We start from the raw sequence: 24,291 nt of genomic DNA on the forward strand, positions 1-24,291 counted from the left end.
TTTGACCTATCTGCTCAACTGCAGCTCATGGTAATATAATGTACCTCTCTAGTTGATCAAAGGCAATGGAACTGGGAGACTATTGTTGTGTCCATCTTCATATCAATTAATTACTTCCACCTGTATGCTATGTATGCTATTAAGTGATTTTGTACAAAACTCTTCTAGAATTCAGGAATCCAGTTTCAGCCATACTTTCCAGAATGATTTTGCATACACAACTGAAATGAACAATGGTCCTCCTTCAAACCCTCTTAATATTTACCAGTTTGAAGTACAAGATGAATAACCTCCAGGCTAACTTGATTTTCTGTATGAAAAATACCCTTGTTACTAGATTACAGTAGTACCACCTATACTTTGCTATTTATATTCTCTGCATTATTTATACTACAGGAATAAACATCAGAAAACAAGGGGAAAAAATAACAATAGTACTACTATCTTAGCATTATTACTTACCGATAAAGTCTTATTCTGCTCAAGCACTGAGGAGCACAGTAACAGATTCATCTCCCTCCTAATTGCACTGGATCATGAAATGTCAATGTTTTAACACTTCAAAACCTACTTTACAGTATTTTTCAATTTGTTATTTAAGCTACTCCACTGAAAATGTGCTGCCTGCAGACTCTCTAACATAAAGGTGTTCAAATACTGTGATAACAGATCAGGTAAAAGACAAGCTGTCTTCCCTAAAGAAGATTTTAACTAGAAATAACTTCAGTTGACAAGTACAGTTTTCTGGTTTACAGATGGAATACTGTCATAATAATTGTCTGCTGCTGAATGATACAAACCAGTTGGAGATCTTATCTTAAGCTTTAGCAATATCAACCATTGCATTTCCAAGGAGATTTTCACTGTAAATTATATCTAAAGCAGTAGACTGTAATAAGAACAATCCAGCAAGTCTGCATCATTAGCACTTCATTTATCATGTAATTCAGACTCACTTTACCAATGTCAAGAATGCTGATTAAACAAAAAAACCCAAATCCATAAAAAAGTGCCAAAAACCCCCAAAACTAAAAAAACCTCCCAATGTTGCTCATTAGTACTGCTAATTCATTGTACTGATCATTCATTGGAATGAAGTTAAAAAAAACCCCAACAATAGTATTAATTCATACATTTTTTTTTAATTAAATGCATGTGAAATGCTTTAGATTTTTTTGTTAGAAAAAATATCCTGAACATTGAGCAGTATCTCCCAGGTTTTTATCTATATTGTCAAAGCAACATTCTACATCGTACACTACCTGATCAGAATGCTAATAGATTGCCTCTGTGATTTTACATCAGAAGTACTTCAACAGTTACCAAGCTTGTATGAGTTATTTCTAAGTAGCCTATATTGATAACCTCTGAGCCTATTTGTTGTGACACCACTCATTTTATGCCCATGAGATGTATGCCAGGACTGGTGGCTGTTTCCATAGAAACTACAATAGTTACTTCAGCTAAAGGAGCTGACTGAATAAGACAAAAGTTTGGAAGTCTTACTTACAAGGCATGCATTATATAAAGGTCAGATTCTGATTTAGAAAGCCTCTAAGAAGTATGTATTACAACACCCTATGTCTAGGCCACTTTACGCAATACATAAATCTACTGATGTTTATTCACAGTGATATTCCCCAAAGTTCCTGGAACATTATGGGAGAGGCAAGAAAAATCTGACACAAATACAAAATCCTTTTGAAACTTTGAACTACATTCCAGCCTCCTGTCAGGTTGAATTACTCCCGTTTCTCTTACTCCTACTTCCTCCTATGTAAATATTAAGTTCCATTTGCAAGGACATGTTACATAGCACAAATGTAAATCCTCCTTACTTACAATCTAGTTAGCAAGCAGAAGATTACTTAATTTAGGATAATGCCTATCCGATACATTGAATTGTCATTGTTAACTAACCTGGATACCAGAGAAAAACATTTGTATTGGCACAGCACTTCAACAGGGCTAGTTTACACCACAATGTTTTTAAACAAGACACCCTTCTTTCACAACTACTTTGCATGCAGCATCCAAACTAGTGAGCAGAGAGATAGCACTCAGGCAGTGTGGCACGCAGACAGACCCTTTAGGTCAATGGCCAGAATTTTGGCCCGAAGAGGTTTATTACCACAAAGGAAATTAGTTTTCTTTCTTTAACCAGCTTCTTTACAACACAGCAGGAAAAAAAATAAAATAAATGCCAGAATCTAATGTTGTTATCCTCTAATCTCAAAGCACTCAGCTTTCATATGAAAATGACAGTCTTCATACACTAAGATCTATCTTTTTTGCAGTTTCATTACATTGAGTATTCCAGAAACTTTAATGGCATTGCAACTTTACCTATGACATATCCATAACACATACATATAATGGTTTAACGGGATTTCTGTAACAGCAGTGAGTTAAATCTCTTTGATCAGACTAGTACCTGTGCAGTAAAAATGCTGATCATCCACTCCATCTGCACATCTTGTCCATCACAACATATGTACCTAGAATGCAATATATAATTAACAAGGAAACCAAGGAAAACTCCTGTTGCAGTTAAACATATTGAGGAATAGGCTTCTAAACACCTTCAAACAGTGCTTACACTCATTTATGAATGCTGTTTATTATTAACACTCCCAGAAAAAGATAGGAAAACATAAGTACTTCAAATTGTCATTTTACCCTACTTTGAACACAATGCATGTGCTTCATTTAAAGCATGTCTATAGGTTTAAAATTGATCAATCTAAATTTATGATAATTGCTTGCTCTATGGCCACAGAAGGAAGACAGATAACTAACCCCAAAAGATTACCAAAACTTATGAATTAAGACTTCAGTTAATTAAGAAAAGCAAAAAGTCAACATGCAAGCAAAATATTACCAATTAGTTTTCAAACATTCTTATTTTGAAATTTAACATTTCAACAAATATTAAACACTGAAGTTAAACCAATCGTGTGTCATGTTTACTTACCACTGGAGCTTTTCAGAAAATACTGCAAGTCCCCAGCTGAAACAAATAAAATTTTCAGAAATTACTTCCAGAAACTCTACACAGAGACATAGTTCTTAAACTGCAGAGATTCATTACCTTATATAGTGCCTTTAAGTGGAGAAAAAAGCATAAAATTAAAGTTTAAATGTGTACTGCAAATCTATAATGAAATTGTGGATTTCATGATGAATTTTTCCCATTTTCTCACAGTTGATTCACAAACATTCTGTTCTGGACAAAGGGTTACAGCCAAGCCCTGCAAATGATGGCTATTTGCCTCATTTTGGCTGTGGCTGTACTTTCTGAAAGCTGCTAGAAGTAAAACTTCAAGATGGTGCCCTGTGAAGAGACTACTACAGTGTGAAAGTTACAGAGGGAAGAGACATATGCTTGCAGTGTAAACAGAAGGAATCACATGAGTTTACAGAGATTTAAAAATTTCTGAAAAAAAAAAAAAAAAAAAAAAAAGGGAGTAGGTGCACAATAAAGCCTCTGAGGTAAAAGAAGCACAGATATTCCTGGAGATCCAGAAGAGACTGCTTTAGAAAGTAGACTGAAAATAAACCTCAAGGAAAGAACTTACCTGCAAAGACTCATTTGCATAATCTTTTTATTCCTGTTTTGGACTAATCGCCTACTCATTCTGTGTTTAACTCAAAGAAAAAACCCAACCAACAAACATTTTCTCTAACACAACTAAGCTTTGAAATTTATAGACCTTTGGGGGATGTTTTGATGTGCCAACTGTAAAGGAGAAGTTCAAGCAGATCTGTTTAAAGGCTACAGCCAACCTAGAATCCCCTTAGGATAGGATCCTATGTACATTGCCTTGGTGTTCCCAAAGCTTTGACCAAACAAATACTGGAAACATCTGAGAAGAACAGGTGTCACTTTTCACTGCTCTTTTCCAGAGACATAGTCACCAATGTTTGTAAAGGGCACTGTAAACTTCAGCTAGAAGAAACATCAAAATAACAGATCCTGAAAAAGGAAAATCTTCTACTGAACAACAAGAACTATCACTAAAGGCCATGACTAGCTCGTTTTCTCTTCTCTGTTTTTTCTTGGTGCAAAGAAGGTATGTTCACCAATGAAATGCAGGACACATACTACAAAACTGAGCGAGCTAGCAGCAAACATATCCACAAGAGATAATACACTTAAGATTAAGAAAAGCCAATCAATAAAGTAATTTCCTAGCACAGAAGAGTTAACATGTAACACAAACCCAGAGATAGAAAAAGAACAAGTATTATTATAGAGGTTAATTTAATTCAGCATACTTCAATTGGCTTCTTGACTTTTCCTTGTTCCACAATGTTTTATGTTCTCCTTTGTTGATGATACTACAAGTACCTTGCAACACAGTGTTTAACTTATTTTATTTTCTATTCTTACATTGTTGGTGGCTTCATTTTCTTTTTCACTCCAAGATAAAGCTTCAGGGAATTGACAGGCAACACTTTTTCAGGTTTGCTAGCCTGCAAATAAAATAAGATTCTAATTATTGTATCAGGAATGTGCAAAAGAGGGAATGCCACATAACTGTGTTCACAGTTAGGCTTCTTTCACGGGCCCTTCTTTTCTAACAGATCATGGTGATTTTTCTCTCTTTTTTTTCCCCATGAACAAAGTATGCTAATAACTATGACTGGAAAGAGTCTAATTAAGAACTTGAGGTCCACATGAAATTACAAAAAATGTAACACAACTAGAATAATGAAGATGTGGTGGTACAATTCACAAAACTGCAGTGTTTTAATATATGGACACAAGCTCTTTTGAAAGAGACATGGAAGATGAGGAGTGGGGTTGCCCTCTGCTAAAGAAGCCCTTCCTTGGGATAGACAATATCATCATATTTGCTTCAGATCACCTAATCAGAATGAAAAAAAAAACAGATGAAGACTTTAAACAATCAAGTCTCTGAATAACAGTTCCTGACTCTTACAGGGCAGGGGATGGGGAAGGCAGAGCTTTCCTCTCCTTGGTGTCTTCTGGAAGAACAACACATTGGGACACAAATAATCCGGCCAGTTTCTGGAGGTTGTCAGAGATAACCTCTTGACACGAATACTGGATGCACCAACAAGGGATGATGCACAGCTTATATCTGCTATTCACAGACAAGAATGAATGGGTCAGGGACATGATAATCAATGGTAGTATTGGCCATAGTTACCATGAAATGGTAGAACTCAAGATCCTGAAGACAAAAAAAGATGACAGACAATGGAGATTAGAAGAGCAATATTTGGCTTATTCAAGGAATTGATAATCGATAGGTGGGTGTCCATGGAGGAGGCAACTCTGAAGGGCAAAGGAGCTCAGGAAAGCTGGCAGGTCTTTAAGGATAGCATTCTCCAAAACCAATAGTTTATCCCAATGCTCAGGTGAACAAGCCCAGGTAAATAGGTAGCTCATGGTGGAGCTCCAAGGCAGTATACAGGCAGTGGAAGAAGGGACAGACTATAAAGGAAAAAGTTTAGAAACACTGCCCAGGACATGTAGATACAGTGTTAGGCAAGCCAAAGCTCATTTGGAATTGAGATCTACTATGGACATCAAGGGCAACATGAAGAGCTTCTACACTGGTACCTTAGTAGTAAAATGCTGAACCAGGAAAATGTAGACTCTTTGCTGGACAGGGAGGGTGAATTAGCAACAGGAGACACAGGTAAGGCTAAGGTAACAATATCTTCTTTGCATCAGTCTTTGCACCAGCAAGGTCTCGTAGGCCTCTATGGTTACAGACAGGGTTCGAAGAAAAGAATAATGACTGCACTAGAGGAGCACTGGATTGAGTCAGAAAAGACCTGAGAGAATTTAAGTCATGCAAGTCCATTGGATCAGATAGGGTTCTAAGTGTGCTGGCTGACATCCTGGAAAGGTTGCGCTGTGTCATCTTGGAAGTGTCAGAGATCAGGGACAACTGCTGATAACTGGAAAAAGAAAAACATCGCATCCATCCTCAACAAAGGCTGAAAAGACAACTTTAAGAGCTAGTTGCTTGTCAGTCTTATTTCAGTCCCTGGAAAAATCCTGGAGTGAGTTTTCTTGGAGCATGTTTCTGAGCACATGGAAGAGAAGGTTCTACTAGGAGCATGCAGCATAGCCAACGTGATAGATTTCTACAATAAAATGACTGGATTTGTGGATAATAAAGGAGTAGTGGATGCCACTTACCCCAAGGCTTCTCACACCGTCTCCCACATTATCCTTCTAACAAAGCTGGTCTGGATGGGTAGACATCTATACCAGTAAAAAGCTAGTTACACAATCAGACTTAGATGGTGACAACATCTCAGACATACTCTAACTGCTGATCTATGACAAGGGGAGTACTGCAGGGGCCTATCCTGAGACCTGTCCTTTTTAACATCTTCATCAATGACCTGAAGGAGTCAATCACCAAGTTTGCAAAACAACCAGTCAATATGCTTGGGGGCAGGGCTGACTTCCAGAGGGACCTAAACTGAACAAAGAAATGGGCCTACAGGAATCTTATGAAATTCAACAATGATAATTACCAAGTCCTGCTCTGGGGAAGGAGAAAAAAACACCTTGCAATGACACAGACTGGGGAGCAGCTCTACTAAGAAGCACCTGAGGGTGCTGGTAGACGGCAAGCTGGGCATAAGCCAGCAGTGTGCCCGGGCAGCAAAGAAGGTCTTCTGGGCTGTGTTGGTAGAAACACAGCTAGTTTGTCAAGAAGAGTGACTTTCCTCCTCTCCTCAGCACTTGTGAGACTACGTCTACAGTCCTGCATGTAGTTCTGAGCCCCCCAATACAAAGAAGAGAATCAATAATCTGGAGTGAGTTCAGCAATGGCCCACCAAACTGGCTGGGGGCTGGAGCACTTGCCCTGTGAGGAGAGGCCGACCTAACAGCAGCACCCCAGCACCTACAGGGAAGTTATCAAGAAGACCAAGTGAGGCTCTTCACATTGTGAGAAGATGATTAGATATAAGGACAAACTTTCTTTCATGAGGACAGTCAGGTACTGCAACAGACTGCCCAGAGAGATTGTGCCATCCCACCCTCCATGGTTTTCAAGACTTAACTGCATCAAGCCCTGAACAGCCTGTTCTGATCTCACTTGCTAGCTATTGTGAACAAGAAGTTGGACTAGAGGTTTCTTCCCTCCTTGTTCCTTCTTGAATGACCTCTAGCCAACCTACAAGAGACATATACCCAACACTAGGTATGAGAACTGAAGGTCCCTAGAGTATGAAACGCTGAAAGGAGACAATACAATTCTCATGTACACTATTCTACTATAGAACAAAACTAACATCTAATACAACACACTAATATCCCTTTAGTACTTATAGGACAAGTGGTTTAGCCTTCTATTTAGAAAAAACCCACAATTTAAAAAAAATATTATGATCCTAATACATAAAGCTACTTCACAGCGTTAACTGTCCTGGAGTCTTAATTTCTCCTTCTACAGCTTTCAACCTCTACCGCTCCAGTATGGGGAAAAAAGGAGACACAATCTGAGATGGCATTTAGGAAAAAAAAACAAACAAAAACCACACATAACAGTTGTATGGTTGGTATTCTTGTGTAACTTTGTAACTTCCTGCTCAAAGCAAGGGTACTGGCAGGATGAAAAAAAAACCAACCAAAAAAACCTACAAAACATACTGTTTGGTTAAATAACAGTATACTTCTCACAAAATTGTATCTTAAGCCTTTTATCTGTGTGTGACTATCTCTTAACAGCAGTACGTTAAAAGTGGTATGATATTTCAGTCAATTAGCACAATATTGCGATTTAACATACAGTATCATGGAAACTTTTCACTTTTTTTGATAATTGCTCTTGAATGAGAGAAAACAATTAAAAGAATGTATCTCCACCACAAACTTAATTTCCTGTTAATGAGAATTTATAAATTCAATACTACATGCAGTTTTAATAAACATTATTTTCATCTGCAATATCAAGCTTTCCTACTATTAAATTCTAAATATGACTGAAATTTAACCAAGATTATTAGTGATAGACGAACATCTTTCAAAAGAAAATACACCAAACTGATACACAATATTTTGTCAGGATGGTATTTCCATTCACTTTTTTAAAAAACAAATGTAAATCCATTTAAAAGTAACACTGTTCAAAACTGCACCAGAGATAGGGAATTTAATGTTTTGTAAATCAGAGTGGCTTAAAAAAAAGCAGATTATAAAGTAGTGTAACAAAACAATCATAAACTCTTTCCAAGATACTAATTAAGGTGTTATGGACTTATTAATTTATTCTCACATATGTGCCAATTTGAGTTTTAGCACTAAATTATGAGACACTATTTTTGACATTGTCGGGTCATTCTAATTAAGATTTTATCCACAGTAGCACAAGAAGACACAGTATTTCTTTTGCATTAGCTTAATTGAGCAATGGATCTATCTTTTAAAGAAGTACTTTATGAAGCTCAAAAATTATACATCTATATTTGCTGGATGGGCAAAACCAGCAGTCAGCAAAAATAAAAGAACTTAAAGAGATTTTTTAAAAACCAGAAATTATCCGAACTAAAATGAAAACATAGTTCATGATGCATATTATTTATATATACTTTAATACCAGCTGTGTACACCCAAAAACACTCTAAAGAAAACTCTCATGAAATACTTAAAACTGAACCCACCATGCTATTAAGTATGCTTAGATTTGCTTCTGTGGAATCCTGAGGCCTATCTAATTATCCATACTAGTTTTTGGAGGACAGAATACATCCAAAAACTGTTGTTGGGAAGCAGGGCAAGATTTCTCTAGGGTATTGAGACTTACTGTTTCCTGTAATGTCTTCTATCATGACAGTTGTAGACAGAAGAGCCCTGTTGCTTGTAATTTCTAAAGGCTTTGTGTGAGACACCAAGAAAAAATGCAGCTCGCTTAAGTTCCATACTCTCTATTACTACTCTCCACAGTAGGCTTTCAAAAAAATCTTAATCACCACACAAGCTGTAGGCATTCCTAAACACTGGGAGTTTTATATTATCTAAAGCTTATAGTAATGCATAATTACAATAGCTAAATAAGCAACTGACACAAACTCCTTTCACCAAAGCCTCTGGGAAATTGTAAGATAAAAATCTTGTACTTCACCCCCAGACTCTAGAAGTTGCCATTTAATATCAGAAATTTTTATCTGTTTGCCTTTTTTTTTTTTTTTTTTTTTTTTTATTTGTACAAAACAGAAAGCTTAAGTGAGTGTTTAAGAGTTTGGTGAACAGTTTGTCTGTTGTACCTTCACATCCTTATAAAGAAGCAAGTTTCCTTCCCGTAACACAAAATAACGCTCTTGAAACTTGTTTCCAGACAGTAGTTTTGATGGTTCTTCTTTGTACTTCAGATTGCCTGCTTTCATGCTACCTTTATCATTTTTCTCTATCAAGAAAATAAAAAAGCATTTTGTTAGATTTGACAAAGCCAGAAGATGCTAGTTTAAGTACCCCTAGTATTACTGTTTATCAAAAGCCTGAAATTACAATTCCACTGATTTGTTATAATGTTATATATAATATATGAATACATATAATTACATATTACAGTAAATACATACTATATATTTATATATTATTTATTAATAAGAAAGCTATTTTTGAATATTGACACATTATGATTTTAATTAATGGGGGGAGGAAATGTCTTCTGTTTCACTTTTAAGATAACATGAAAAGAATCCATCAACACACTTTAATTAAAAGATTCTATTCAGAATAGAATGTGCAGTTAAATCCAAAAGCATGACATGGATATTTTTAATCTCTGTGCTTCAGAGGAAAAAATATTCTGTAAAAATCTGAGTTTGTCATGAGTCTGTCTACATTTTTCTGTTTGAGTCAAAATACACACAGAAACACAAATATATTTGGTAAAAGTAATTTTAAAAAGCCAACACACAAAAGACCGCAAACACATGCAAAACCTTTGCAGTCAGCTCTATAAAGCATTTAACTTTGTACTGAAAAAGTTTTTAATAAAAGAACAACCAGAACCATTGAAGGTTTTCAATGTTATACACTAGATTTTTCAGTACATCCTCAATTTAAAATTCTAAATAAAATAATACAAAAGTATATTACTAGTACATATAAACTACTGCACAACCACTTCTAGCTGTTTTCCTATTCTGCTCAATATATGTTTTGTTGTTGTTTTTTGAAAAAAACACCTAGTTTATCAGCTTTTCCCAGCAAGTCCACTTTCAAATAATAAAAATGTCTGACCACAAATTACCATGCTGATATGACTCATGCATATAAACTCAAAAGCCAAACCAGCACTTTAACAAAGTAAGGAACAATAAAAGAAAAAAAAAAAATCCTACTCGCACCTTATGAAGTCTTTATTTAAGAGCATAGAATTTAGCAGAATTCTGAAGTATTCTTTTCTCCTTGGGTATCTAGTGCTGGAAGCAGACTGCCAGGGTGAAGAGAGAGCAGCTAGACAGGAGATTAACTCTTCTCCATTCTAATCAATACTATTTTACTTTGAAGAGGGATAATAATTCCTTTATCCCAAACATTACAGGCCTACTACTTACATTGTATTTTGGCTTTCACCACCCATTTTCTTTTGCTAAATGTAGGTATTGCCTGTAACTCATTCACTTAATTAGGAAATATTGAAATTCTTTCTTTAGGAGTCCCAGAATGATACCACTTGTTCTTATCATATATTCATTTCAAGATAATAAATAAAACTGTGGTGTAAAAGGAATATGTGGTATATGGAGAATAGCATCCTTACACAACGGCTCAACTGGCATTTTCACTATAATTCCACTTACGATTTGAGCACCTGATAACAAAACTCTATTGTTAAGCAGCAGCATACAATATAATCTTAAATGAATAAGAATAAAATGTTTTAAATAAATCAACAGTAAAAAGTAACATAAAATACATTTTCACTTGGTCAGGAAACACAGGAATACAGAAAAGACCAAATTCCACTGCATATCACTCTTCACAATTAAAAAAATATTACACAGTCACAGCTAACTACACCAATAGTCATGCTTTGGAAGCAACACTTGCTGTAACATGTACTAATCAATATTATGTATTTTTTCCTTTTTCATACATTCTGCTAAATGAACAGTCAATATCTTCAAGTACTGCATGATGTGCACAAAGCAAGTATAAAAAGTGCCAAGGGAGAATTAAGAACTTGCATGAAGCATCACTAATGACCATAAAACACAGGGTTTAATACACATATGTTGCACAGTACTGTTTTCAACTACCTATATTTCAGTTATATATATTTTTGTTCTTTTTTTTTAATAACCTGTAATTAGTTATTCCACACGTGACTGAGAAAGAGCCCCAATATTTTAATAGTGAAAAAAGTATTAATGCATTAGATGCATGGTTGTGCATGCACAAAAAGTACATAAGTGATATCAAGTCTCAAACATCCAATTACACAAATACACTTTAAAAAGCATACAAAAACCCCTGTTACATTATGTTTCAAAAATCAATGTCAAATTCAACTATCATTTGTATGGTGTAGAGAGAATTTGGGACTAACTAGAAAAGTTGTATCTCAATCCCATCTTCCATACTGGCTGAAAAACTGCTGCTTTAAGAGTTGGAATTAAATTATTCTTCCTACTAACCCTAATTATCTGCAAAAAGAAGATAATTAAAAATTGTGAATCTAATTATGTCTTGCTTTATATGTTACTACAAACTGAAGTTATGAAAAACATTTATAAAAAAGAATGGAAATTAAGAAGATAATAAAATTCTTTGATTTCATCAGATAAAACCAACTATATTCTAACCAGCATGCTTGCCATGAAAAGGAAAATCTCAAAAGAAAGTCTCTCAGTGTTTTCATTAGTTTAAGATAGAATCTAAAGCCAGAATCAATACTTTTCAACAATAAAAATCAGAAGTTAGATTGCCTCATTGCTAAATGCAAATATACACGCACAGTTAAAAAAAAGCAACACTAACGTATCCCCTCTTTGCCAATAAGAATTACGAATATTTATTTAATCTTCTGAATACAATATGAATCCTTATCCACACAATCAGAAGCTTCCCCCCCTCACACCAAATTAAAGTAGCAGGATACTTCCATGTCTGTACTAAATTGGAAGACTTTAAATTTCTGCACATAGCTCTCAACATAAGGATGCTGTGACGTTTAGAATTTTTTTTTTTCATGATAGCAAATCTATAAAACACTTGATACTCACAAAGGTCTTAGAAAAGCCTGAAAGAGGAAAACTAATAATCCTCTAAACTGATGATATTCTATATTTTTTAGAGGCCAGTATTTCCTACAGTAAATCTAAAATAATCCAGATGTTTCCTAATCAGAATTTTTTTCCAGACACAAACTTTGCAAAACATTCAAAGCTTTCTAGAACTTCACAACTACTAGGAACTAGATGCACTCAAATCCATTCAAGATTGATCCACCTATGGTTTAGAAGTTTGCATTTCAAAGAACATCTCTGGATAATAGCCCTTGCTCTCAGAAATCAATACTTCCCACTCAAATTATACAACGCTCCACTGATAAAACTTCAAGGACCTATATACAAATACTTTACAGTGAATCTATTCCCTCATATTTTTCTAACAAACAAAACTTCAATGTGGGAAATTTTCAGGTAAGGAGAAGAAAAAGGGTCTTGAAATGGAACTAAGCTGTAATGAGTATCTTTTAATCCAAAATATAATGCACACTTTGCCCTTCTGAATAGCACTTGAAAGAGTGCTCCTGCAACCAGCATTATAAGGTATGGAATAAATTGTCAGGAGAGAATAACTAAAAGTGGAAAACTCACCATAAATTTACTGAAACATATCAATACAAATAAACTAACACCTTTTTTCCTTGGAAAGGAAAGTTGATTTCTAGACAAGAGAAAATAAACCTTAATACAATGTTTGATATTGTACAACATGAGAAATTAGTTTAAAATGGACAAAATTAGAATGAGAATAATAACTATGAAAAAGGAGAATGTGCTGTGCATAAGGAACATGGGAGAAGTTGCACTGATGTGGAAGGAAATGGTAAGTTGCCAACATGAAATGAAGCTAATACATTTGTTCCTTTAGCTCACTATTGAATCAACATTATTTCAAACATCATTAAAGTCTCAGGTAGAAAAAGGAGAAAAGTACTGATGACACTTTTCTCTGAGGTAACATTAACAGGAAACAAAGGTCAGGAATATTGTAATTTACTCTGTAAGATTCCAAGAAAAATCAGAGAACCAAGGGAAATTAATGGAATTCAGTTATAAACATGATTGCAACCGTATTAATTTTCCTGCAAAGAAGGACATCCATCCACCCACAGCTGTCCATTTGTATAAGCTGAATACACTGTCAAAGATCCATACTTCAAATTGTAGTGGTTGGACATCTGGCCTCAGCCCTACTACGCAATGAGAAGGAACTATCCATGTACAGAGCATAAAAGACTGAAAACATTAAGGTCTTCCCTTCCTTCAAGCCAGCAGTTATTTCCTGTGCACTTGTGAGATGGAGAGCCCCAGCATAACCGCAGCTGCCTCCTCCTCTAGACACTGGGAGGAACCCTTCCCCAATGACCTCATCCTGTATCTCTCACTCTGACACTATCTAGTGATGGAAGTACAACATTTATCTAAGAAAACCTGTATCTTTTTGTCCTGAAATAGCTGCTCACTTGTTTAACAGTGTGTACAGATGTAAGATAGAAATAGAAACAATAAACACAGATTCCTGTAACTACAAAAAGTGGATGAATGGTGCAGATTTTCTGCGCATCTTTGCCTGCACTTAATATATACACTGCTTTGCTGAAGCTACTTAACTTGCTCCCCAGTATTGCTAATGTTTCAGAGTAAATTTACAAACTAAAAGTGGCCTCAAACTCTTAAGATATTACTAAAGACCTGTGTTTATTTTAAAAATTATTTTATTATAACAAGATTCAGTTAGAAAAGGTAATGTTTTAGAAATTAAAGTATGTTCACTATATAAAAGTTCCTTAAAAAGGCAATTCTACTCTCAAGAAAATATTTTGTAATACACAATTACTCTGCCATGTAGAGTTTGCAGAGATCAATACTATAAGTCTGCAATATCGCAGAGATTATTCCCTTCAAGGCACTACAAAAATCAGTATCACTTATTTAATAAGGTTTTAACAAAAAAAAAGTGCCAGTACATGTAAACATTCAGTCAAAACCCAGTGCGTCTAGACTAAGGTTAAACTGTATCTAATTGATGCAATCAACTGTGATGGGCATGGAGAACAAATGGATGTAGAAATGAGGAGAGAAGGAGGGCAAATGGAAGAGCTCCCTGTAAAATAGTACTACATTTTGTAAATTGACACTAGCCTTATTCTTAAATGTTTCTCAGAGCAGCGGTTCACACAGTCCTTATGACCCATTGCACTTTCTGATTATACCTCAGCACATAATGAGTGAGGTGATGGGAGTTCATATATCAAGGTGTTAGCGAAGTAGGACACTTCTCTCTATACACTATCTGCTATGACATGTTTAGAGATAGTGAGACTCAAACATAAAAGTCATGAATAGCCACTTGTTAAGGTTGGTTCATATTTGCGGACTACGCTTTCACAGGAATAAATTATGATGAGAGAAGGCTATTAATAAGCATAATAGCATAACTTGATGAAATCAAGACAGAAGAGAAATAGAGATGGAGAGATTAATATCTGTGTATGGGCAAGAAAGGAAAAGAAAAGATTACATATTAGATAAAATCAGATGGGCATTAAACTAGATATCACGTGTCACCTTTGAATGTTTTACAGTGACAGCATACATGACCTCAACTGCTTGAAAACAAGACAGTACATTTTGGACACGTTTAAGTTCTAAATTCCTGCTTCCCTCAAAACAAATACTTTGTATTATTACACAGGAGACTTAAATCCAGGTTAAAAAAAAAAAAAAAAGACTGGGGCAGCTTGTAAATCATATTTTTCCACTACATGTTTGAGCTATGTTTCCTTTCAAGTGTCAGATGTAAATTCCTCATCCTTTTTAAAGGCCACACGTTCTCCAAGTCATTCAGTTCCTTGAGTCATTCAAATTACCTTTGCAGTTTGAAGGCATCGGATTATGTAACAGAAATCATTATTAGTATATAGCATACTTACATAATTATGTCCCAATTATATGTTTTATATATAATGTAATAATTATATGTAAATTCCACAGAGAGACACTATATGTAGTATATATGTGGAAAGACTGTGCAGAACTGCATTATGGATAAAAGAATAGTCTCAAGCTTCACAGCAGAAATTCACAAACTGTGAACTGAATGCAGTGTTTCTGTATACTATTATGTTCAAATGGGAGAGCTTGTAGTATCAGGAAACAAAAGCATGTAGAATTTCTATGTTTTAAAAGGAAGTCCTTACAACCTTCAGTAAATTAGTAACTTTTGTAAAGTAGTAGTAATTCAGATGTTCTGGGACAATTTGCCCCAGTGAAAAAGCTATAAAAGAATTGCCATCTTCATGTCCCCCCATCAAATACCTACGTATTGAAAAAGACACATACCACTGTAGAGTTTTATCATGTCTGCTGTTAGAAATCTCTTTATTATCAGATATGCAGTGCCAGGCTCTGGTAGTGAACTCCAGTGAAGAACTTGTTCTAGTACATTCTCTGTATAATGCAGAGGGCGCTCTAAAAAATACCAGAGGGAAAAACAAAAACAAAACAATGTTGAAAGAAAAAACAACAACCCACACACCAAGACTGGAGGCCCTTAGCAGTTACACAAGCATATACACAACACTGTCTCATTCACTTTGAGACATAGAAGAAAAACACTGTTTTCAAAATAAGACAATTAGGCACTTCATTACCTTTCTGCAGCAACATCTTTGATGGCAGTATGCACAGGTCATGAATGTCAAATTAAATAAGCAGTAGTCAAATGTTCAGTGACTTTTGTAATTAGTTAAGAATAATTTATTGTGTAAAGAGACTAAAACACTGTATTCAAACTAAATACAAAAGTTAGGAACTATCACAGGGCATACCTAAATATGACCAAACAGAACTAATGCCTGCAGCTATTCTGGGCCTCACTGGCCTAGGCTCAATACAAAAATGAATCATCATAGCTACCGATTCTCAGCAATCAAAAACCAAAGAATTTGGAGCAGTGGGCAAAAAAACCCCAAGCCGACAAACTGGTATAGATTACACTGTCGGTTAATGATCAAAGCAAACTGAGACAGACTCTTGGTTTCGTTACATTCCTTTCATTAGAAGGGGAAAACACATGGTTTTAGTAGGTCTTCCCCCTGTTGCTGTGGTTGAGGAATTCCCAACTCGCATTTTTTATATTTCAACCTCATACAAACATTACAGCAAGAATAAAATACCAATAGATGAAGGCGTGACTAGACTGTATGTGTGCACTTCAACACTTTGGTTACTCACACATACATTTGTTGAAAGATGTCATCCATCCTGAAGGAGAAACTGAGACCCTTTCGCAAGACTGAAAAACTGCGGTGATAAGAAAGTCCAGACAGAATTCCATACAAACCCAGTTCATATACCAAATGAAAGAAGGGAAGATCTTGCAAATACTCCCCAAATTCACATTACCAGATCCAGCAGATGTCGGAGTGGGACATGCACTGCAACACAGCCTAAGGTATCACACAAGGCAACACTGATGTGGATGGAAAGGAGACTGTACAGTTCCACTCTCTATTAATCCTTCCTTCACACACATGCCTGAAGGCTTTCACCTGCTTAGCAGTAAGCAACTACTATAATTCATGAAAGCACAAAAATAGTGGCTTTGCGGGCTAAAATGTACAGCAGCGAATCTAAATGTCATTTTATCTCCAAAGAGAGATTTTTCCAAAAGTTCAGAGTTCCCATTTGCATACCAACTTATGTGGGTCAGGTCTTGAGAAGAACTGGGTACAGCTCCTGGCAAGTCACACCTGTGTGACAGTGTCATGTTGGGTCAAGCAGTATAGCCCTGTGCCTCTTGAGTACTGAAAAGTATGCAGCCATAATCTCATTTTTCATTTCTGCTAGCATAGATGAATATGAAATGTCAACAGCTGCTTTGGGACTGTCCAGCACTATGCTGTAGCAGAACATATTTTCCTGAACACCTGAACACCAGAGCTTCAAGAAAGCAGCAGCCACAAATAACACATTTAAGTGACAGAAAAAAACCCAAAACCTACTGCTGTTTTCGGATGCAAAAAACCTACCTTACCTGTAAACTTGTTATAGTACTCGCTTACATTCTGCAGACAGCAGCTCAATCCCTACTTTATAGCACCATTTCTTCTGGCCACTTTGTTTTAAAAGGTCAAACTTTTAAAATTTCTTTTCAACTTTTGGGAAACTCTGGACACCAATGTGATAAAGTTAAAACAACTTGTCGCCTTTGTACAAAAGGGAAAAATCCCTTTTAAGGCGAAGAACTTTACAAATCAAAGGCAGGAAACACTGGCAAATCACCATATCTTCCTAGAATACCAGCACTCCCAGAGTCAACACCTACTGTTTTATTTATAGTTACACTTAAGACCACCTGTCATCATGGATTACACGGTACATAAATCATCATGCTGAAATGCATTAGATATTTTACTGGCAACACACCTCATTTACAAACTATCCATCAAGCACAAATTACTAAAAAAAAATTATATATATACACCCTATTTTGTAAAACCATATGGTATTGAACATTCTGCATTATGTTAGATAAAATTAACAATTACTTCAACTTTTCCATATACAAATAATTTAGCTTATTTTTAATATTGCAATTTTAGTATCTTGAACAGCAAGCAGTCAACACACATGTCCAATTACCCTTTTACTTAGGTCATTATATGCTGGTAAACATCCAAACCCAGTCATTTTCACCTTAAACAACATCAACAATCACAAGAAAATTACTTTTCAGAAAATACAAAATTCTAATTTTCTTGCCTTCTCAGGGTTCGTTTTCATGGCAGTATATCTTAAAAAGTAGAACAACTCTCATAAAACTTCAGGATTGAGTGTAATAAACTGAATATCACCATGCACTAACAGGCACCAGACCACGGTGGAAACACAAGCAGAAAATTCATTTCTGTCAGAAACACACTGTGATCACTAATGTAACATTTGAAACAAGCAAAATTTGTTTCTGTCATGACTTGTCAGTATCTCAACTTATTTGTAAATGCCTTAGATTATGTAATGTTCCATGTCGTTTATTAAATGATGCTAGTAAGATCGACTTGCAGGAGCAAAGATTCAAGTAGTTTTCAATTTCTTTAGTGTCACATTTGGACCAAAGACTGCACAGGACTATATTTTTCCTCTGTGTTTCAGCCTTTTGAAAATCTAGATTCAGACATAGCTTTACAGGAGTCTTCCCAAATCAAGTGCCTCTTACTACACCCATTATTTTTATTTTTCAACATTATTAATTCTGTTCACCTGTGCTCATGCATTGATTCTTCCAGTAAGGAGGCCATGAAGCAGACATTTCATCAACGTAGTGTCTACTGATTGGAGCCAGATGTTGAATTAGAACTGTATTTACTTTGCTTTTTCTTGTTTGTTTTCATTGTAAAACACTGGTATGACATTTCTACTTTGCATTGTGAACTCTTGTTTCAATGGGATACACTAATCTCTTGCCAATATTTATTGTCCTATGTAAGGCCTGTAGTGTCGCGCTCTAAGCTAATTTCTTCTGATCTTCTATAGTCATTAGTTCAGACAACATTTCTAGCCCACACTACAATACTAGATTTGTTGCACCAAAATACCTCATGGAGTTGATGTGAGATCTATCTTTTTTATTTACTTTTATGTTCTCTTGGCCATATCTAGTTTAGTCTTCATTTGCCTGTAAGTGTTATATATCAAGTCTAAGAAAATAAAATTCCCTCTTCAAATTTTTCCATTGCTCAGTCAAAAGAAATAGGATTTCTAGAGTACTTGTAGGAGTTACCAGGACTCTTCTAAAGATAATAGATGCTAGCACTCTTTGTCATTTGGCACCCACATCTATGAATCTGGAAAAGAACTCTATTACAATTCTACACAGCATCACCACAAAACTGCAAGGTGCAAGGAGGGATCAGGATCATTTATTTTAAGTCAAAAGGAAGAATGCAGTTCCATTCTTGTTATTGATACTGCGAAGGTCAAGGCTAAGTATATCAGGAATATCAGTAAATCTGAAAAGATTATTGTAAATACATCTGAAAAGCAAGTACAACAAAACTATTCAAACATTCTTGGAACACTTAGTAATCTCAGTTTTCTCCACTTTTTTTAATACTTTTTTTATTCCTTAACTTGAAAATACACATCTTCACTACAGAAATAAACTAGTCCATAGTCCACTTCTGTAACACAAAAATAGTAAAAGCAGTAACTTACTATGAAGTGCAAATAGACATTGCCTTTTACTAAAACTGTATTTGTCCCCCATGTATTCTTCAACAATCAGATGAAAATGTTGTATTTTGAATACTAACTCACTGAAAAAACCCTCAATTATTTATGTTATTTTAAGTATCTCTAATAATAAAGCACAAGCTCCAGCATGCAAAAAAGCACTCCTAAGTTTAAAACCTCTTTACAGTTCATGAATATTGTGATCATGTGGCATTTGTTCTTGTTGGCAGCAGAACCATATTTAAAACAAAAGTTTCAAGATTCTGCTAGACACACCATAATGTCTCTTGCCATAAACACATAATTACACACAGGATTATGCCTTTTTCATTTATACATATAAAATAATTGACTAAATAATAACAAAAAAGATCCTTTCCCCTAAAAATTACATGCATTTTCTCATTTCATTGTCTGAAAAACATTATTCCTTATAAAATGAACTGCTGACTCTCTAATGAAAATGAGTTTCTTCTTTGACACTGATTGGCAAGGCCTACTTTTCCATAGCTGATCACTCATGAACTGCAAAGCAGAGTAAAGAACAGTTTTTCAGCCCTCAATTTATAAGCATATTAAAACAATTCTCCACGTTATTTCTGGCAAAGCATAGAAAGAAATCACTCAGATGCCTCAGCAACAAAACGTATAACAATGGCATGAAGGTTAATTTTTGTTTTGTTTCTATAAGATTTTCAGTAACTCTTTAACTAAGCTTTTGATTATGTTATATATTGAAAAATAAAAAAAAAATATTGATGAACATGCATAAAATTAAGTGTCACTAACCTAGTTCTCCATTTTCAAGTACTTCAAAAGCAGCCCAGATATCATCTTTGTTGGGAGTAATGTTTTTAATTCCTAAGACATCATTAGTTAATTCTTCTGCTTCCATCAAAGGTGATACCTGTAATACAAATTGAGTCAGCTAACAATATACTACAATTACTAATTTCTGATTTATTTTTTCAAAATCTTGCTCCCCGCAATTGACTTAAAAAGGAAAAAAAAAAAAAAAGCTGCAGATATAGTTGGAAAACCTAAATTATTTGTCAGACTGTAGCATGCTTCCCATATTTTGTTCCATAAACTCTAAGCTGTAATTTTTAGCTGAGTGGTAACTTGGTGACTTGAAATGCCTTTTGTCTACCCTTTAAAAATTAGAGAGAAAATAAAAAAAGAAAAAGCCTTGAGATGTTTTCTTGGGTATGGAAAGGTAAATATTACAGAAAAACGATTCTTCTATCTTAACAGTGCACACTCCCATTTTTATTCCTATTTAAAAAAGCATGTCTTATGTGTATGTATGCGTGTATCTATGTATACCATGTACATGTACAAAAAAGTGTTTGAGAATCATATGCTAATCAGAACAAAAAGAAAACAGAGGTATAACATAAAAAAAAAAAAGCATTGCCCTAAATTTTCTATTTCTTTCTTAACAATATCCTTTCTCGCTACAGAAATGGATTATTTTTTCCTCATCCTCCAAACAACAAAGCATTACTACATGGAGATGAGTGCATTTAAAATACACTATCAGATACAAGGCTGAAAAATCTCAATTATAGTAAATAACAAGCTTTGGTTTCTTAGCACTCAAGGATAGCTGATAGCCACCGGCAAAAAGAAAAATCATGAGGAAGGTCATTTAAATGGCTTTGAACCATTAAATAATGCCAGCAATCACTGTGTACTTGTTCATGTTCTTGCGTGTTGCACCCATAAAGCTGCAAGAATTTATACCACTGTATACTGCAGTAAAACCAAAGAAGGATATCTCCCCTATAAAACTCCATGATAACATTCTCCTTAAAAATGCATAATAATCAGTTTTTACAAAATTTAGGCAAGAGAGCAAAGTAAGAAAAAATATTTAAAAGAATAGTGATACATATAAATTTATACTTTCATTATATAATTATATAAAACATATGAAAATAAATTTGATATACTTCATGAGAAAATGCTTAGTAAAAACACTGTAGCACTTTTATACACTAACCCTGATTATAATACTACAGTCTGGCTCCTTTCTTTCCACATAAACTTCAATAAGCAAATCTCCAGCCTGGGAAACCTAAAACAAAGCAATGAAAACAAAATTAGACTCTTAAAAATATTCAAACATCCTTTTAAGTATGAGAAGTATAATCATTATCTAGTAGATGTGCTAGAACCTACTGAACTCAATTTTTTTTTTCCCCACTCATCTACAAAAATAGTCCAAATGTTGACTCTAATCGGAAAACCTGCACTACCTTTGCTTTTATTTGACTAGTGTAAGGAAACAAACACTATTCACAGACTCAGGAGGAAAATCCAAACCCTGACTAAATACAAGAGAACCATATCAAAAGAAATGAACACACTTTACAAATATACTTTCAACGACAGGAAAACTTGGGGAGATGTAATAAGTGGAAATTTTAAATTTATATTTAAGACTGCAAAATCTAAGACATAAATTTACCTTAGTATCTCAAACTGCCAGAACCATAATGTTGATTTAGATGGTAGCCAGGCTCACTTCAGAGCCAAAAAAGATGAATACAATTTAAAATCATGAAAAAGGACAGGACAGGAACCCCAAACTAAAATGAGCTAATCATAAATGGGAGGAAAAATTACAAGTAACAGAATATTTCAGTCATATAGCCAAATGTACATATCCATATAATCAAAATCCATTATTATGCAGACTGTATTTGTGATCACTAATCACAACAAAAACTTGTCATTACATACTTTAAAAAACAATCAAAATAAATGCTTTTGATCTCAACCTTTGTTAAGTATAGCTCCTCAAATTTGTTGGAGAGATATCTAAACTTTGTGTACAGTGCTAACATGGAATAATTAGGTGATAAAGCGAATGTATGACATAATATGTTTCACACATTCAATACCAACAAATATAATTTCAGAATGTCTAACAATATGAAACTTACAAAAAAACTGGAATCCAATATTTTATGATCAGGGAGAAAAAGCTGATCCATGAGAAGGAATTTAGTATTTTCCATTACTAGATTTGCTCATCTATGGCAATAAAATTTTCTTTGTATGTGAGAAGTTGTTTTACAGTTAAAAATGTCTCACATTTTGTCTGCTCTAATTCCCTTGCAGCATAATCATAAGCATCTTCAAAAGACGGTAATTCATCCCAGTACGAAAACTACTTTCTAAAACTAAACACACGGTGATGATCAGAGCATAGGAAGAAAAAATAAGGCAGAAAACTAGACCTTTCAGGTGTACCCTTTTATTAATAAGCCAACATAAAGAATTAATAAACAATTTGTGTCTTAATTTTGAGAACAGTATTCATAGTGATGCTACTTGTTCATGCATTACTACAAACAGAGGAAGAGGTTAAGTAAAAAACCTGCATTATATACAGAATAAGATATAGAGAAAATGATAGAAACAGGCAAGCTTTGGGACACATTTTGACTAATTTAAAGAAGCTAAACCTACATTTCTATAGAAAAATAAATGTCAGCACTCAATTATAAAGAGCATTAACATTCTGAAAAATGGTGACTTAAAAGTTAGTTTAGCCTCTGAGAATAGAAAACTAATGGAAACATTTGTGAGGAAAAACATTACAAAGCTACTTTGAAGAAAGCTGCTTAATTATAGTGGCACAGACTCAAAAAAGCTCATTTAGTTTTAAAATTTGCTTTTCAGATGATATTACAGAAAAGGGTTGGAAATAAGAATGAAGCTGACATTTGATTTCCACTGGGCTCATGTAAACAACTGTACAGAAAGAAAATGTGATGTAAATTACAGCAGCAAACAGAAACAGCTGGTGTAAGTATGTGGTGGACAGAAAATGAAGAGCGGCTAATGAAGTGCCACCTGGAATGGAACTTAAGTAATGTTTCAGACATAAGAACTTCCAGGCCTTAAGCAGAAATATGGTTCAGTTATTCTGTGAACACTTTGCATCACCAGCCTGGTGATAATAGTACTATAGCAACCTATATACTCAAATGTATTAAACACCCACATCACTGATTTTCCCACAAAAAATGTGCACATGTTTTGATGCAATAATGTCACACTATCAGATGTTAAATGGAAAGGATTCTTACACACAATTCTTAATTGTAGCTGCTTGAGGCCAAAGCTGCCAGTTACCTATGCTGTTACATCACTCGGTCCGCACCATGTCATCACTTTTAATAGTCATGGAAGCACATCCAAAACTGTTCTCAAAGAGCTACCTCTCCTGCATGAGCCTGAAGTCCAGTCTCCATGCTACATGGTCTGCATATGCACGTCTCCCATGTGCATGGTCTAGCAAGGCGCTTACAGGCTGAATGATGGTAGCTACTGAGAGAGGGAGCAGCTGAAAAATAATCTGTTTCAGCATACCCTTTTCCTTCACTGAAATAATGAAAGATATGAAGTTAAAGCTACACCATTCCAACTAACCACTGTTTCTGTTTTGAAAATGTTTATCCCATTTCTGGTCTGTTCAGCAAATACAGCTCGTAACAATTGGCTGAGGTCTGGCTATTCTTTACATAGTGTTAATGAGTGCATCACATGCTAGACCGGACTTAACAGCAGTGGTTTAAATGTCATTTATATGGATAACCCTGGTAAAATATAAAGTGTAGGCATCTATACAATCCAGTCTTCGAAATTATGAGTAATATGCACTTCAGACTCATGACAGAAGTCATAAATGTAAAATATAACAAAGAGGAAGGTTGATCTTTTACAAAAGCACTTCATGTTAGTTCAGGTCTGGCTCTAATGTTTTCCCCCAGCAAAACCTTTTGGCAACATCATGCACAGTTA

The 24,291-nt window shown here is 34.9% G+C and overlaps 1 protein-coding gene across 1 annotated transcript in view; it reads right to left on the minus strand.

The window, feature by feature from the left end:
- The window catches only part of ARAP2 (ArfGAP with RhoGAP domain, ankyrin repeat and PH domain 2), a 129,906-nt gene that overhangs the window by 10,964 nt on the left and 94,651 nt on the right, over positions 1–24,291 (minus strand). Inside the window, 7 exon segments of the mRNA XM_037390934.1 lie at positions 2,435–2,498; positions 2,975–3,010; positions 4,394–4,476; positions 9,262–9,401; positions 15,580–15,708; positions 20,263–20,380; positions 21,479–21,553. Coding sequence (XP_037246831.1) covers positions 2,435–2,498; positions 2,975–3,010; positions 4,394–4,476; positions 9,262–9,401; positions 15,580–15,708; positions 20,263–20,380; positions 21,479–21,553 — 645 coding nt within the window.

The sequence above is a fragment of the Falco rusticolus genome, chromosome 1 (genome assembly GCF_015220075.1).
Source record: "Falco rusticolus isolate bFalRus1 chromosome 1, bFalRus1.pri, whole genome shotgun sequence".
In the NCBI taxonomy this organism is placed as follows: Eukaryota; Metazoa; Chordata; class Aves; order Falconiformes; family Falconidae; genus Falco; species Falco rusticolus.